At 36.9% G+C, this 18950-nt stretch overlaps 1 protein-coding gene across 1 annotated transcript; it reads right to left on the reverse strand.

Annotated features, from left to right (window-relative positions):
- LOC109826819 (transcription factor-like protein DPB) lies at nt 1915-13341 on the reverse strand. Its single transcript, XM_020393839.1, has 10 exons — nt 13332-13341; nt 11704-11836; nt 9934-10013; nt 9687-9730; nt 7069-7131; nt 6847-6993; nt 6662-6730; nt 5473-5565; nt 4698-4768; nt 1915-2321 (listed from the first exon to the last, which is right to left on the reverse strand). The coding sequence occupies exons 1-10, from the start codon at nt 13339-13341 to the stop codon at nt 2084-2086; spliced, it is 948 nt and encodes a 315-aa protein (XP_020249428.1). The 3' UTR covers nt 1915-2083.

The raw sequence follows: 18950 nt of genomic DNA on the forward strand, positions 1-18950 counted from the left end.
ACTTGATCATCAATTTCCACCCACAGGCTAAAACTGTGTCAAAATTGATGAACGGTGAGCACATTTGATGCTAAACTGCTCCCAGGATCATACTTGGTCCAACTGCAGCTTAGATCTGCATCGGCAACGGTTGATGGTTTAATAACGGTAAGGACAAATTTTTAAAAACGACCTTTTTTTCAAATTTAATAAGCAAAACCGACCGCCTAATAAAAAAATCGGCAAAATCGACCATTTTTTGCACGGGACTGCTAGTCCCGTGCAAAAAATGGTCGATTTTCCCAATAGATCACATTTTGGGTCGGTTTTGCTGCTCTCGTATTCCTCCATCGGCCTCACCAACGAATCCCCTCTCTCCCCCTTCTGCCACCTCCACCAAAGCTTCGCCCTCAACTCCTCCAGCCAACCCTCTCTCACGCCTCCATCTCCTCATCGTCGACGCCAAACTGCCGCCTTGACACCCATTCNTGCCGCCTCCTCCTCCCCCTCATGCCGCCCCATCGCCATCGTCTCCCCGCCACCGCTGCCACATGCCCGAAGTCTCCTCCATCCCCTCCTCGCCCGCTGCCTCAACCCTCCGCGCCGACCTCCATCACTCACAACGCCCCCTACAGTGCCTCTCCCCCAGCCGCACCATCTCCAAGCTCTGATCCGCCCTCAGCCCCACCTCAACCTCAACCTCTATCAGATCCTCCCTCGCCCAGATCCGATCGTCGTCGAGTTGCCGAGTTGCCGAGCTGGCGGAGGAGGCGGTGGGTGGAGGCTGGGCGCGGGTCTGGTGAGCTCGGCGGGTGATGTGGAGGAGCATGGAGAGAGATGAGGAGAAGGGGCTGAAGGAGAGCGTCGGGTGATTTATTGGGAAAATCGATCATTTTTTGCACGGGACTAGTAGTCCCGTGCAAAAAAATGGTCGATTTTGCCAATTTTTTCATTAGATGGTCGGTTTTGCCTATTAAATTTGAAAAAAGGTTGTTTTTAAAAATTTGTCCTAACTGTAAATGTTATCACCGAAATTGTTGTTGAGGTTAAAGAGTTACGTGTTTGTTGCTTGATCCTCTGTTGAAGGGATGATGCAGTTTCGCATCGAGTATTTATAGATCAGCGATGCTTTTTGGCTCGCGCTTTAACGTGCGAGCCAACTCGCACAGGAACAGGGGGTGGGCCCCCACTGGCACAGTGGGGGCCACCCCCTTGTTCCTGTGCGAGTTGGCTCGCGCGTTAAAGCGCGAGCCAAAAAGTGTTTTCGTTTATAGATGCTATCAATGAGCCACAGTTTATGATTAGCTGGCTAAATATCGAGTTTTGTTTGGGTTCAGGTTTGGCTCTTAGTTTCATGGTATAATCGCTGAATATGAGTTTTTGTTTCAGGTACTGATCCAGTTGTGTATAGGCGGAGATAGAATAAGAAGGAATATTTGTGTCATTATTCCCTCCAAAATATTTGGAAGGAGGGTAGTTTTATCTCAATTTGTGCAGGACTAGTTGAGGTTGTGGGTAGTTTTACGAAAGAGATTAACCTCAAAAGGGTAGCAGAATCTAAAATCCTAAAACAGTAGCAAACGAAGCATCATCCATTGCCACTGCATCCTTGTGTGAAGGAAATCAAACTTTCAGATAACAACATTGAGAACCTGTGGACCCAAAAGCATTGAAAAACCTATACTCTCCTTGAAACATCCCTTGAGGCCACAGAAACTAGCTCAAATCCTAGCATTAAATTCATTATATAAATTAACATGTTAATATTTCTGATACAAGAACTATGACCACTGCTAAAAGAAAGATATTCATTAGCACTGTCTTAGCAAAAGAAGGAAAGGCGATAAACAATTATGTTAAAACGATATGGATTTCGAAACCAACGCAACAAATAGGTTAGTAACCCCCCACCCCAGACCCAACAGGTTCTCCAGATGATCAGTGAACCTCCTCAGATGCTTCCAACTCTTTAAGAAGCTAAAAGAACCAAGAGAATGCTCACTGTCTCCCTTCTATAGCTTGCACTATTCACAAAAAGAAAAAAAAATCGAACGAAATAACATACAGCACGAATAACACATACAGGTTAAATTTTTGCATAATATTAATGCTCATGCTTGGAGCCTCGTGCTTTCAGAATTCCTGGAATTGGAGGCGAACTGGGAACTTTTCCTAGAGAACTGGGTCTTGTGGGTTGTGGCGTTTGAGATGGAAACATGCATTGTATGCTGGAGCTCTCTCCTAGATTTGAAGTGGGATCTTGAACGCCGTTATTTTGCTCTTTGTCACAAAATCTCATTGCCTTCAGAACGTATGAGTCGTCGTGCAACTCAAAAGGTGTACTGTAAATGAGATTTGAGAGGGGATATTAGACAGTAGAAAATAAAAAGATTAGCAGCCTTGAATGAGAGTAACACCCTATAGGCTAAGAAATAACATTAATAATAGTCAATATATTTTAGAGAAGACAAGAAATTGGAAAGGCTACACAGTTTGTTCACAGGCACTATCAAATAGTTTGATTCCTAAAGGTTTCAATTATAGCATCCAAACATGTTTTCGGGAATATTTTGGAAACAGTTACTAGTGCAAACATGGCAACAACTTTTCACGAATTTTCTATAAAAAAAAAATCAAACATGCCCTTTATAGAAACTTTAGCTCGGAAATGGGTTGTTTTTCCGAATAAAATATGAGGGAAGTGGTTGAGGTTTCCCAAAGCTAAGTTTCCAATACTAATTTCTTACTAATCTAGCAAAGAAATTTGAGTAAATCAGTTTCTTAAGTTCAAATCCCTCTTTTTAACTTTCAATCCAAACTATAAATGAATTGGAAATCAAATTCTAGCATGTTCTTTAGGGCCCAAAAAAAAAAGGAAAACTATTTGTGCAAAATCCAAGGAAAAGAGTGGAAATGGCTTCCTGGGGCAGAAACTGATTTCCTGTATTTGTTGGAAAACAAGCAAACAGCTTTATGCCATGTTTGGGAGTTTACTAGGGGGAGGGAGGAAAGGAAAAAGAAAGGTAGAGAAGAGAAGGAACATATAATATCTTGTTTGAGAGTTTTGTAAGGGAAATGAACGTAAACTTAAATTATGTCATTTGGGAGTTCTAATTAGGAGAATGGAAAGAAAATAAATCAATCTTGGCCATTGATTCATTATGATAGAGGGTCGGTCAATATGTCTCTTTCATTAAGAACTTTTACTTTCCTTCTCTTCCCCTCCATTACCACCCAATTTGAGGGTGAAAGAAATCATAGAAGTTTTCATGAAAACTTCTCCTTCCTTCCCCCTCTTTACCCTCCCAATAAAACTCCCAAACGAAGTAAAACTTAAAATTCTTTTCCCTTTCCCTTCTTCACCCCCCATCCAAACACGACACTAAGGTTGTGAGTTAAGAGGAAGATGTTGGGGCTTTGTCAGGTTCGATGCCTTCCCAGAACAAAGATTGCTAGTGTCTTAACCTCTTAAATTAAATAGATTAGAATGTCAACAGGACATGCTGCACTAATAAATTGATAAACAAAACAGCTGTAAACAGTGGAAAGAGTATCAAGAGGGGCAGCAGGAGAATTGGATAGATATACAAATAAAGCAGCAGTAAACTTATAAAAACTATCTGTCAATACTGTTTTACTGGTGTGAATTTCACAAGACCACCATGAACAATTAGGAGAGTCTTGCACAAAACTAACAAAACTTCTTTTTATTAGAGAAAATATCACTTACAAGCAGTAGAAGAATGAATACCCATAGTATAATACATATCTACATATTATATTATAGTATGATATGTATTATTAATTAATAGTATTAAATATATTATTAATATATTAAAAAATATAATACAATAATATATTACGTTACAATGTAAGATACTGAATTATATATTATATTATATTATGTTATATTATATAACAAATATATAACATTAAATAAATTACCAATACACTATATTAGATATATTATATTAACACTCTTTAAACTTAAAAACACCAAACTCAAAACACCTTTTTGGTGTTTTGAAATAACTATGGTGTTTTTGGTTTTGGATGTTTTAGCCCAATAAAAACACCATGATTTCCAAATGTACAGTGTTTTCTTCTTGGCAAAAACACCATGGAAACACCTAAAACACCATGGTACCCAACACTCCCGAAACAAACAGCTGGAAAGAGTATAAAGAGAGACAGCAAGAGAACTGAATAGATAATACAAATAAAGCTGCAATAAACTTATAAAAACTATCTACCAATACTGATTTAGTGGAATGAATTTCACAAAATCACCATGAACTATTAGGAGTTTTGCACAAAACTAAATTAAACTCTTTTTATTAGAGAAATTATCACTTTCAAATCTGCAAAAGAATACTACATAGCATCTAACGCTTACCCAAAAATGTCAAAAATATTGTTCGAAAACTAAAATGCCCTCTAATAGCTAAGAATGTGATGAGGATAAGAGAGTAGTTAAGGATAAGAGAGTAGTTATATGAAGTAAATAAAGATAAAAATGTCAAACATAACTCATATATAGAACGTAACAATTAGAGATTATGATCCAAACATTAATTAACGCTTTTAAGGTAATAATTAATTAACAGAATTTCATGAATCATTTACCTGCGCAGATTCAATGATCATAAATATGTTAACTTCTCCTAATCGACAAATTGTCATCATCAAGAAGTTTAAGATCAAGCTCATGAAAGTACCTATTAAAATCAAAATGCACCAGCTGCATATCTTCTGATATTTCCACCTCAACAGTTGCATGTGGACGAGTCTGTACATCAATATGGAGGGTAGAAGAAAATCATTACTGCCATTTAGACTAGTCATTTCAATACAAATAAATCACGTAATGCAGTGCACAAAGGTAAAACCACCTAAAATGTTTCAATACAATTAACTGTGTTCCCTACATTTCTTGTTTCTTTCTCTTGTTCGTAACAGGATGTTAAGGGATAGGAGATAGCAAACCAACTTCACATACAAGACCTTTCAGAAAAAGGCAACGAGCACGGATAGCAGAATACATCATGTGATGGCAAAGTTTGACTTATGCAATCATGGATTACTATTTTGGCAAGATTGCAAAGCCAAATGGTGAATGTATGAATTATAATAGTTAGCTCAAAAGCTCGTGATACAGAAGGCTGAAAATAAAGAATTTGGCAATGGAGCAAATGCGCAAATATGTCTATGCCTACAACAAGCAAAGGTCAGGCAAACTGAAAGCATGAATATACATTTCCAGATCTCAACACATAAAGCAAACAGTGAAAAATTAACCAACCCTTGTTTACACTTATCATATTTAATAGTATTTATGAAAGTAACTATAACGAAAAGTGATGTAGCAATCAATTACACCAGTAGTGCCATGTGGTTTGTCAAGAAACAAGGAAGCGTATACAAGTCATAATAACAGTAATGCTTAGGCTTCGGAAAAAGATGAAAAAGAAGGGAATAGCAAAGCGAGGATACCTGAATCAAAATGAATGGCAAAGCAACACCACCTGGAGGATTATCTCCATACAGTTGCTCATTCCGGTGTACCAAGTTCTGGAGGCCTATGTACTTAATGAGAAAAAAAAAATTCAGGCTACAGCAAACTGATCCCTAACATATATTTAGCATGTGACAAATATCGACTTTATACAATGGTCTTCAAAATTCAAATGGTAACGTGGCTTTATGTACATGCATCCCAAAGGAATATTTGCATCATGTACCCATTCCCCTATGAATGTTTGTCAAAATATACAGTGAACTTGTAGAGAAGCAAGTTTGCATTTTAAGTAAACATTATACAGTATCATAACAAACCATGTAATGAAATGTGTATATATACTGTATACTCTTTAATTGCTCACAAAATTTATATGATTTACTCTCACCAATAAACCAACACATACCGCACATTTTAAGCAAACATTATATAGTATCATAACAAGCCACTGCCTCAGTAGATGGCTGAAGATATTTATCTTCAATTAGCCAACAAGCAGGGCTGTAACTTGGGGCAATGTTGAAAACACCCAACTGAACCAAATAAAATAATTTTTACGGGTTTCCTTGGGGATTTCATGCTTGGGCTGGGCTCTGGTAGCAGGATTCCAACACAAGCTCAGCCCATATCCAATGTCATTCCTTCCCAACCCCTCTAACCCGAATACAACCCAGCTTACATATATGCATAATATATAAGCTCTACATGTTACAGATTACATGTCCTTTAATATTAGCTTATAACCTCCACTAGTAAGTTTGGTTCAGCAAAATATGCATAAATTTGAATTAGCTTTTGATGATATTTCAGCTTGATTGCCCACTGCAGGCTCACTCACAGCTGTATCTTCCCACTCATATCACTACTAAAATGAATTAAGGTTACAGCAAGAATACATGGAAAGAGGTCTCATCCACGCACACAAGAACACATTCGTATGCCCATGCAGGTGTGCAGGCATAGCCACACATGTGTATGCATGCATGTAATTTAGCTGAATCTCTACTGAAAGGAATTAAGATTACAATTACATGCATGCATCACACAAATTGGTGATACCCTCATGCACATGCACATGCATAAATATGCTCTTGTCATGCACAAGTGTTCATGTGTATCAATAGAAGCATTAACATAGCCAGGTCCACGAGAGAAGAACTTTACTTGATCTTCGAGTTCTTGCAAATATGCTGCTTTCTTTTCGATTCTACTTTTCAGAGCAACACGTTCTGCCTGCAATGAAGAGTGGAACTAAGCAAATGAGCTTTACAATAGAAGGGAAAAAGGATAAAAATATTCAACAGAAAGAAACTTCAGAAAAATATTCAATAAACACACAATACACAAACCTTCAATTCTTCAATATCATTTAAGCTAGTTCGCGGTAAACCCTTCCATTGGATCTCTTTTTTATCCTTTGAGATGATATCCATTGCCATGAGAACATTCAGTGCATCATACACCCTCCTCCGTATGTTTTTCTCATCATACTGTTGCTGTATTTTAAGGAGGTACATCAATTAAAGCAACTGATTAAGAGAGATTTCACTGGTCAATTGACACTGTTCTACCTGATCTGGAGGCCCTATACCATTAACTGGATCTGCAAATTCAGCAACAAGTTCATCTGCGACCTATAAAAAGTAAAACTTCAAGGTTGAAAAGCATGAAAATAAAAAATCAACTTATTATTCAACAAAGGTGAACTAAATAATTGCTCGACCCATTTGGTATATGCTGGACAAAAAGGGTTTTGATTTAAGAAACATAGATAGTACAAATGAACAGCCAAGCACCACATCTGACAAGATTGTAATATGACCACAATAAGATATTGACACTTGAAAAGTCTAAGTCCAAAGTCCAAACCTGAAGTTAATATGACTTCAGCATAAAAATAGCCAAGGAGTAGTTCTCTATGATTGTATGCTTCAAAAATTCGACGCACAATATAGGAGGTTTGCTCATATCACCATCAATTCGGTGTTAGTAAATATCCTACAATCATACCTATGCTTTGGATCATCAAATTTGAAGAACTGTATGCATAAATGCACTGAGAAGCTAATATATTTTACTGATTATCATGAATTAATATCAAGTCTCTGCCTATTTAAGTTAAAATTGTTTTGTATTAATTTAAGTGAAAACTCAAACGTAATATGTTAAACATGTATCAGACGGCTGTATTGCTCCTCTCCAATAGTAATCTCCAATCTCGAACATACCTAGTTCCCAATGGAATTATAAAACATACTAATTGTTGATGCTTTCAAAGGGGTACTCTTAGATGTAACCTGAAAATGCTTTTAAAAGCAGTTTCTGCTATTTATAGTTTTAATATCATATATAAACCCTTTAGCTTTTGACATAATTAGTTTATCTATTCTAAAATTACCTTGTCTATTTTGATAGCTAAAGTTATGTCTACTGTTGTCATTTTCACTTATAATGATCTTTGAACATAATTTTACCAACAATTTTACCAAACACCTTGCCGCTTTTGGAATTAGCTTATAATATATAATTACCAGATAGCTATTGTCAACTATCGTCAGTAACTTATATAAGTTGCTTCTATAAGCTGCTTATATAAGCAAATTAACATAAGCTCCAGTAATACCAAACTGACCTTAAGTCCTTTTCTGATTTACTGCTTGCAAATCTCATACTTATATATATACCATACTCCTTAACTATCTGAATTACTATGTTAAATGTTTATAGGACCTTCCAATAGTTTGAAACAAGATTAATGAAAATTCAGATCTTAGCAACTTACTTTGCTGGTGATGCAATGAGCAATAAATACCTCCCCTTTTTATAAGCCCCGTCATGATAAATTTAAATTATTTCTTTATTTTGGTTAGAATCATTAACCAAAGAAATCAAAGAATTCTGTTGAAGATTCGAGTAATTAAACGTTTTACAAGTGCTAAACTAGATTTATTGTCATAACCAAAAACTTCCATAGGTTCGTAAAAAATTGAACCATTTAAACCACAATTATGAGCAAGTGCATAAATATACTCCTGAAAGAGTAGCGGATATAGGAAGTGTTGTTGTTGAGGTCTATACTTTTCTAAAATATCCTTGTAAGTCTTCCATTGACTTAGATTTTTTCTACTTGACTTGAACCAGAAATATCTTCATTCATTTCAATGAAGTATCACAAGAACAAAATTGATTGTATATGGATCATGCAATTGAGTTCTAAATAAGACTTATTTGAATCTCGAGTTCCAATTGAAATTGTACCCAGAACCTCATTTTCAGCTTTACATTCCTTTTGGCTTGTCATCCTCCAAGAATATTCTGCAATTATTCTGGCATATATTCTTCGTTTCCTTGAATCAATTACCACTACCCTTATAGACAATCTATGTAATGTGCTTCTTGCAATACAATTCTCAACCACATCAATGGAATTTGCATTGTCACGCATGAGAGATATTTAAGAGTGATACTAATATTTTCCAATGCCATACCAGGTAAGTCAACATGATCTTAACATGAACCAATGGGATGCGGACACATGAATATCACTAGATTTCCATATAATCGCATCTTACCCCATGTGACAATATAGACCTGCTTTTACCTACACATAAACATGAGACCGCGTGCGTGGGTGTTTGTGTGTTTGGGCTTGTATGTATGTGTATTATCATAGATATTTTGAGTCCATAATATATTGAAATCTGTGTGTGTGCACGCATGTGAAAGAAGTGAAAAGCAAGAAGCCAAGGTGGTAAAAATATATATCAACCTACGCAGATAGAGTAACTGAAGCTGCCTATTCAACAAGTGTTTACTTAGGTATAAGTTACAAAACTTATATAATCTGAGTTACTATCATGCTTGTAGTTGTCGTGAAATGACATGAATATAGCTTGTTTTGATTTATTAAGCTATGATAGAATACTTGTCTTGAAAATTGCCTCTACCAATCTTGCTATGATCCAAAGCTCTCTAAAAATTTCCAACCCTGTCATAGAGGAAGCATGTGATAAATGATGGGATCTGTTTACTTAGCAAGACGGAACAATCAAAACCAAGGCCCTCATATACAGAAATAATTCGATTAGGCAGAGTTAAGAAGTAGAAGGTTTGAGCATCAGAAGGGAACATGATGAACCAATATAGAACCAAAATATTAAATAATAAAGGAAAATAGGACCAATCTGACCTCATTGTAAGTTGTTCTCCCCTTGCTTTCCACTTTTTCACAGACTGCACATAACAATAAGTATGTTAGAAATGTGCAAATAGCGTCTTTTACTAATATTTGAAATAAGTTGCAAAGCAGCATCATGGCCTCATCTGGTAGCATAAGCTACCCACTGTCTGCCAAAAAAAGATAAAAACTGAAACTAATGAAGCCTTTTGGGCTTAACTGTTAGAAGTTAACAAATAGAAATAGTGCTTTCAGTCACCTTTCATGCTGAATTGCCGAAGGCCCCTGCCGCTTTTATCACCTGCAACAGCTCGTGTTCCCCTCTTTTTCTTTTTGCCACTGTTAAAAAGATTCTTAATTCAATATTAATAGGAAATGTCAACAATCTAAAATATCAATATTATAAAGCACATGTACTTTCGCGGATTTATATATATTTTATCAAAAAGTTTCCTTTGAAAAGTAGAACATAGTTCTACAAATAAATTCCTCCACCAAATAAGAGGAAAATTTATATTGGTCAGAAGAAAAGAGTAGTGAAGCAGCATGACGACCATGGAAAAGTAGTACTCTTTTAGATTGTTATTGCAATAACTTCGTTGACTACGTAGGAATGTAATTCACCAAGATATTATGCATATTTGTCACAATTGTTCCCTTAACCTGCTCTTTTCTAAACGTTATTCCATGGTGGCTAGCAAGTATATGCATCATCTTACAAAATAAGAGTATATATATCATTGTACCCAAAAAGAAAGCCATCCTTAACAAGAAAAAGATTAAGAAGGAAATAGAGTAACTTTGAAGTCCATATAGTAGTTCGATCAATATGGAAGCCCCTTAGACTATTATGAATAAGTCTAATCTAAAGGCAACACCTCAAGAAAGAAGGCTATATTTTCACTGCAAGTGTGATAAATCAGATTATACCGGCAACTGATCTTAAACATCAAATGATTAGACAGATTTGCAGGCTTATCCATTTTGTGCATAATAGTATCCCTATCCTAGTACAATTATGTAGATCATGCAATGTCTTGAGGGTGAAAAAGATACATAAATCTTGTTGTTGTCCATATAACAAAAATAGTGGGCTATCTTTGATTCGAAATTCGATCCGTTTCCACCCTTAATCATGGCTATCATCCATATTGCAAAAAAGTTTCATACAATTGCAACAACCAGTCCAGCTCTTTTACAATTATATCAAAAATTAGTAAAAATTGTAGCAACTTTCTAATTTTCTCTAGTCCCTCACATATATTTTCCAATAAACTCTCAGCATATCAGACTATCAGTGACCCCTAAACTGGACATGCTCATCATTTCCTCTGATAAGCCAAGACGCATGCTTTAATCCAATATCTATTAGATGCTAATTTACCATGATCATTTTCCGAACAGGTTATAAAGTCAGAAATTGCTTGCCATATCACCTTTATGTAAAGTTCACAAGTTTGTGCGGGATAAACATACTAGTATCCACCCTCAGACGAGTAAATTGTGCATAACTCTCTAGCCAACCACAAAATTATGCATAGCCCTCTAGCAGCCACAAAATCCCATAATTATCATCCACTAAGCAAAGAATCAAAATTTATGCAACACCATTTGTTTGAGTTGCTAAAAAAATTAGCCGCTAAACTCCACAGGTATTTAGTAGAATCAACAGTTCATCTACCACTTGAAAAACAAGAGAAGACACCGTTTCAATTTTCTCAATTCACCAAGAACTTAATGATACACTTTACAAAATTATCTACCACATTCTTTTTCATCAAATTTCACAGTTCATCTATTTTAAAAATTCATGAAGCTTATGTAATTATCACCATAAACGAAAAAAAATCGACAACCAGCAAACAAAAGAGTGAGAAAAATTCTAGTCATCGAAAAGTTCCAATATTTCCTCCACGGAATCATAAATTTTCGTGAAATACTGAAAAACATACTAAAATTAACCCAAATTATACCAAACTTTTGTTGCGCGAAGCGGAAACTGAAGCAGCAGAACGAAGCAAGAAGTTACCTGACCGCGGCTTGAGAGGATCCAGCATCATCCCCTTGGAGATCGAGCTGATTCACCCTGATGAAGGTGCTTGGCCGCCGGAGATCGCCGGAGTCCCCCACGACGACCGGAGCTTCGACGAGTTGGCGGGGCTCTTGTTGGCGTCATCGCTCGCGCCAATTACCATTGCTGCATCGATCAATTAAAGTGAGAAAGTCGAAGACGAAGAAAAACCCTAAGTTTGAAGGAGAAAGGGGGAGAAAAGGAGGGAGGAGCGATTTTATTTTCTGGGGGGATTTTTTTTTTTCGGTGATTACTGCGGTCCAGTTAAACGCACGAGGAAGTGCACTAATTTTATGACGAAAGCACCCCTTGAGAGATCCCCCTCCTACTTGTTAAATAATAATAATAAAAAATTTGTTCATTTAAAGTGAGATTTAAGAGAGTAAAGTTCAGAATAACTGAAGATTTGGGTGATCTTGTAGAAATTTTACTAACGCGAGGGACTAATTTCATAATAGATTAAGATTTGAGGGACCTAATCTCAGAGTATGAAACATTAAGGGACTACTGCGGAAATAACCCAAATAAGAAATAAAGGTTAAAAAAAAGAGGGTTATTAAAAGCCATCTCTGCTGCGGCCCACCTATCCAAGGCCCAGCCGAAGCACAAAGCCAAAGGCATATTGGAGTTGGGCCTCAACAGTACCCCATATGGCCCAGCAAAAGAAGAAATTTTCACTGTAGACTCATTCCCATATTTAATCCTTAACACCGACTCAGTTTAAAGTTATTTATGAGAATCGACCCACTTTGAATTAATTACGGTACTAATTAGTCGGGGTTGCAACCCCGACTAATTAGTAGCCTAATTAGCAGCCGCAAACCTTCCTTGCTCCCTGACCCGCTTGCAACCCCGACTAATTAGTAGCCTAATTAGCAGCCGCAAACCTTCCTTGCTCCCTGACCCGCTTGTAATTAGGCTACTAATTAGTCGGGGTTGACAACCCCGGCTAATTAGTATCGCAATTAACTCAAAGTGGGTCGATTTTCATGAATAAATTTAAAGTGAGTTGGTTTTAGGGATTAAATCTGGGATTGGGTCTACCGTGAAAATTTCTTCCCCAGCAGAATGTAATAACGCAATGTATACCTCAGCTGCTCGCCACTCAAACAAAGTTACGCTTGCAAAGACGGACAAAAATAAAGCTCTGAAGTTGATAGGATATGCAAAAAGGCTTACACAACTTTTTTCTCTTTTATTTCTTTCGACTTTATTTCTTTATTTTCTTTTTTGCTGCACTCCGCTGTCTTACAACTTTATTCACTAGGCAACATCTATGCAAGTCAAAATTAATCTGTCCGTAAGTATAAATTTAAATTAAAAAAAATAGTAATCAGAATTTTATTAATATCTTACACTATATATGTTTGGGAGTTTGCAAGAAAAGAAAGATTACACTGTTTTTGCATCACAACAATAATGTATACATAGTTTACCTATCGAATTAATAGCCGTGACCAAACTTCTAACAAGTCCCACATTAGCTTTACATTATTTAAACATGTATATGATGCATAATATGTATCCGATCACGCTCTATAAAGCCATCTAGATGCACTGAGTTTTTGGACATGAGCTTGGCTGACCATGGTCCATGTGTATAAATTTTTTCAAATTTTCTTAAGCTCCTTTCTTCAAATGGGAGATTAAGGGGCTGTTTGGTTCGTTTCCTTGATATAGAGAAATGCAATTCCATGTAAAGAAACACAAGTTTTGAGTTTTCCAAACTTTTCCAAGAAATAGATTGTTTTGCTTTGGTTCGCACATAAAAAATGGTGGGAAACCAATGTATTTATTTTTCTTGTGTTTGGTTCGCATAGAAAAAAAGGAAAACTTTTGTAAACAAAGCAGAGAAGGAAAAAAATCCGACGTGGCAGAGTTTTCATCAATTTCACTTGGTTGGGGAAGGAAATCGGAGAGGGGAAAAAATCTTAGTTGGCGGCGATTTCAGCAGAGTTTTCCCTCTTCCATTCGAGCGAACCAAAGCGGCACAAAGAAATGGACGGAAATAAAAAAGCTGACGTGGAGGGCTAAAAATCTGACGTGGAGGGGTTTTCTGAGTTTTCCACCCCTTATAATAGCGAACCAAACAGCCCCTAAGAAGAAATTATTTTGTATACACTAGCAAAAAAATGAACATCCTAGTTGGATCTAGGATGGCTAGAAATCCGTCTAGGATGTCCTAGACAACAATCTATCTAGGAAAGTCCATCTAGAAGGAATTCTTCCAGGATGCCTCATCCTAGATGGATTTGCCGTCTAGGATGCAAGTCCATCGATGATGCAAATCCTACACGAGAAATCCATTTAGGATGCCTTTGACATCCTAGATGGACAATTAGTCTAGGATGAGCACGAATTGTCCGTCTAGAATGTCATTTTGAAAACAAAAAAAAAAGATTGAATATGCTTTATTTAAGCCCCAGTAACCTGCTGTCATTTTACACTAATGCTCATTCGTGTATTTAAGTCTAAAGCCGTACAAGTGCAATGAATTGCTAGAGAAAGGGCATAAGCAAATTTGTGACATTTTTAGCCAATGAAATATCATATAACAACGTATACCGCACAAAAAACTACATAACATACCTAATTCACAATAATTTCATAAAATGGCACATACAACTGCCATTGTTCAATAGATAAATAAATCTCGTAAAAGAATCACGACACAGAAAACTCAAGAAATACAAAAATCTTATAAGATGACAATTTCCTATTCATGTCGAGATGCTTTCGAAGTTCGTTTAGTGTCTCCAATATGTAAGCACAAAGCGAAAAAAAATTTATGAGAGGACGTGGTCATAACTGTAAGCACGGTAAGTTTTAATAAATCAGTAGTTAGAAGCATAATGTTCTCTTTACCATCTAAGATGGTCACTTTTCTACTAGTGATATTAAGTTGGCCACGTGGAAGGCATAGGAAGGATATAAGTAAAAGGTATTTTAAGGTTGACAATCACAAAATTTTGAATTTGGAACTGTCACATACTATCAATTAGGTTGATAGAACAGAGCATAGCTCTCTCTAGATCTACTCACACTTGCTATTTTAGTCCCCAACATAAAGTAACATCTGTGTGTAACGTAAGGCTGTCCATCCGGGCCGGCCCGGCCCGGCCCGGGCCGGGAAACCAGGCCCGGGCTGGGCAAAACCCAAGCCCGGACCCGGGCCCGGGTGGTCCGGGCCGGGCCCGGGCCCGGGCCTGAGCGGGCCGGACACCGGGCCGGCCCGGTTTGTTTTTTTTATAATTTTTTTTTATTTTTTTTTTATTTTTTTAAAATTTTAACAAAACCATAAATCATAAATTATTATAAAAAATATCATAAATTTAATTAATAACTTGAAATGAAATGACATAAATTACAAGTACAAAAAATGATAAAAATAACTTCTTTATTAATAATCGGTAAATCCTTTACAAGTATAAATTTATTTCGAAATTCGTCGCATCACAATAGATGAGTACATCCCAACTAGGTTGGCACCTACTCACCCATATCACTATCATTTGCAACTTTTTTCGAAATAATTTAATTCAAATTTAAAGCTAAGAAATAAAAATTACAATTTTATGAATATTATCTAATCATTATATCTATCTGCTAGTCCCAACTCTTCAAATTTATCTTCAATCATAGCAATCCGTTCGATGCCTTGTGTTCGCTTCTCGTATCTCCACCAATCCTGTAAGCACATCACCGCTTGTACAGTATACGGATCTAAGCATGTCCTGTGGTCGTCGATCAAACGTCCTGCTGTGCTGAAAGCGGATTCCGAGGCTACAGTCGAAACCTGCACTGATAGTAAGTCACGAACCATGGTGGAAAGTATAGGAAATGAAACTGATCCATATACTTTCCACCATTGCAAAATATCTAAAGCATTTCCTTGACGTTTAACTAAGGAAACAGATAAATATTCATCTATTTCAGAAACCTCTAATCCTGATGAAGTTCCAGATCCACCAGTTAGTTCAGCTACCATTGCATACCTATCAAAACTTACACTTTTACCTCGACCTGTGCTCGAAGCTGAAGGTGCCGAAGCTGAAGACTGTTGTGTAGCTACACCATATCTAGCTGCATACTCATCATATAAGGTTTGAAAATAATTTCTAATAGCTAAATAATGAGTAGTAGCAGTAAGGGTGGATCCATCATCTAAGTCTATAATCTGTCCACCATACAATGATTGTAACAAACTTCGAAGGCCAATATCCTTCAAGCATGGATCAATAAGAACACCAATACCAAAAATATGAGGAATAGGCCTAAAATACTTATTAAATTTACTCTCCATTTGAAAAATTATATTTCCAAAAATATCATCCATACGATATTTTGTAAATTTTTTTTGAATATTTAAAATTTGTAAAGCAGCTAAAGTAATAGTTGGATAATAACAACCAGATAATAACATAGTAGCATCATAAAAAACTTGTAACATCTCATTTAATTTACATATAACTGTCCATTCATCTTCAGTTATTCCATAAGCACTACCAGAGCTAGAACTAGAAGCATAAAAATTTATAAAATCATTTATAATTTCTTTATATTCTATTGCTACAGATAACATTGCATAGGTGGAATTCCACCTATGGTCAACATCTTTTGGAATTAGTCTAGGCTTATAATTTTTTCTTTTACAACATTGTTTCCATCTTTTAATTCTCATTTCAGAAGCATTATGCATATTAGTAACTGTTCTAACTTTTTCTATCATGGGTTTAATTTCAGAAAATGCACTTTGAACAATTAAATTTAAAATATGACAGATACATCTAACATGAAAAAGCTCACCATGACATGGCAATGACAAAGTTATTTTCAGAAAATCAACAGCTACATTATTATTACTTGCATTATCTAGTGAAAGAGTAAATATTCTTTGATCAATTTCTAGTTTCATAAGTTCTTCAACAATTAAATTTGCAACATTAATACCAGTGTGTGACTCTTCAATTGCAATAAAAGAAACAACTCTTTTAAACATTTTCCAACTTTCATCAATCCAGTGTGCTGTTATACATAAATAACCAGTTTGCACTCTAGATGACCAAATATCAGAAGTTAAAGAAAATTTGCAGTTTAAATTTTTAAAATAAGAAATTATTTTTCCCTGTTCCTCAACATAATATTTTAAAATATCACGTTGACAGGTTTGACGAGAAAATTTTGTAAATGCAGGATAAAAACCATCTCTAAACAAATCTTCAAATTCATCATCTTCTACTAATTTAAAAGGAAGGTTTTTAAGAACAATAAACCTGATTACGCATTTCCGGGCTCGGGCAGCGTCATAATTCCAACTGCCGAGGGTACCTGAAGAGGATGATTGGGAAAGCATAGACTGCCGGATATCACCTTGTAGATTTTGGCCTTTGTTGTGTTTTTCAATATGCCGTTTGAGATGGTTGGTGCCGCTCTTATGATGAGCTTTGAATATCTGGCCGCACAACGCACATTTCGCATTCTGAGAGATGATCCTACCGTGTTCATCCTTGGTGACGTCTATCTTCTCAAAAAAATTCCATACATCAGACCTCGGCCTTTTTGGAGCTCTTGGTGCCGTAGATTCGTCGCCACCAGATTCAGGATTAACACCGGTAGGATGAGGAGTTGTTGTAGGAGGACTCATCTCTGGATCGGTAGGAGTTGCATGTTGCTCTTCATAATCAGACCCAGAAGCCATTTGTTGGAAGTATTAGAAAATACAAAAGATTATAGGATAGTATATTAGTATGAGATAGTATAAGATTGTATAAGAGAGTAGTAGAGAGAGAAATAGATGAGTTTTGTTGTGAGAAAATGAATTGAAACCCCCCCTCTATTTATAGAAGCAGCCCCCTAGGTAAATGACCAAAAAACCCTCGAAACGGGCCGGGCTGGCCCGGCCCGGCCCGGATTCAACGGTCACATAAGTGACCGTTGTGGCCGGGCCGGGCCGGGCCGGTCCGGCCCGGCCCGGCCATTCGAAGAACCAGTGCCCATTTTTGGGCACTGGTCCGGGCCCGGGCCCGGGCCCGGACCCGGGTTTTGCCCGGGTTTCCGGGCCCGGGCCGGGCCCGGGCCGGACTCCGGGCTTTTTGGACACCCCTAGTGTAACGAGTGCTATTAGTTTCGAGTCCGTAGTCTGAACAGAAAACCACGCTCAGGTAGCCCGGACCCGGGTTTTGCCCGGGTTTCCGGGCCCGGGCCGGGCCCGGGCCGGACTCCGGGCTTTTTGGACACCCCTAGTGTAACGAGTGCTATTAGTTTCGAGTCCGTAGTCTGAACAGAAAACCACGCTCAGGTAGTGTGCGCTTAGCCAGAGAGAAAAGGTCAAATCATTGGTTAGCAAAGAACATATATATCAATAGAGGATATCAATACAAATATTCTAAATCTTCAAAGAAAAAATGGAGAAATTAAATCTTTGAGTACAAATGGTATTCAAAGAAAAAATAAAAGTCCAAACCATACTAATGAAGGATCCAATCGGATGTAGCATTAGACAAATCATTTAAACATGATGATGAATACGAAGGGTTAAAAATACATCCTTCAACCCGAAACCTTTAATCATTCGAATAGGATTATGTTAAGGCAACAAGTATAGACCTTAACACAACATGTACAATACACACAAATAGAGTTTGTTGTCTTACAGCAAGCAAATCAACTGTTAGACGATAATAGTTCATTGCTAAACCATTATTCTGATGATAGTCAAGAAGACTCGTCATTTGAAATAAGTGAATATAAGGATACCCTCATTATTAATATAGCGCAAGATGGAGATCTTTGGTCACAGGACCACCTCCACAACAACCACCCACACAAAATCCACATCTACAACCGCAACAACCTTCTTATAGGGCTAAAACTAGCGATGGGGATAATATTGCTGCAATTCCAGAAATGAGCAGATCTGCATCAATGCCATCTTCTTCGCAAAGAAAGTGAGAAGATCTACCAACCCATATAAGCGCAAAATATAATAGTATAATAACATTACTTCAAGGTTAGCCGTTATAGGGTTAACCCTAATATTTTTTCCTTTATACTCATTTTTAGTTGGATTGTGCAATATCTAGTGTTTTTATCAAAATGTAACAAGGGGTTATCACTGTATGATGATGATATCATTGTGTGAATAGTTTTTTCAACATCATTGGTAACTGGTATGTTATAGTTAAGTTGCTTTACTTCTTTTTGTG

The sequence above is a fragment of the Asparagus officinalis genome, chromosome 10 (genome assembly GCF_001876935.1).
Source record: "Asparagus officinalis chromosome 10, Aspof.V1, whole genome shotgun sequence".
NCBI classification, from domain to species: Eukaryota; Viridiplantae; Streptophyta; class Magnoliopsida; order Asparagales; family Asparagaceae; genus Asparagus; species Asparagus officinalis.

What these genes read in the sequence shown, in the direction of transcription:
- LOC109826819 (XM_020393839.1), bottom strand. An exon ending in TCGGCAATTCAGCATGAAAG is followed by an intron (nt 9,731 to 9,933) that starts GTGACTGAAAGC and finishes TGTTATGTGCAG; the next exon opens with TCTGTGAAAAAGTGGAAAGC. An exon ending in TGCCATTCATTTTGATTCAG is followed by an intron (nt 4,769 to 5,472) that starts GTATCCTCGCTT and finishes ATTGATGTACAG; the next exon opens with ACTCGTCCACATGCAACTGT.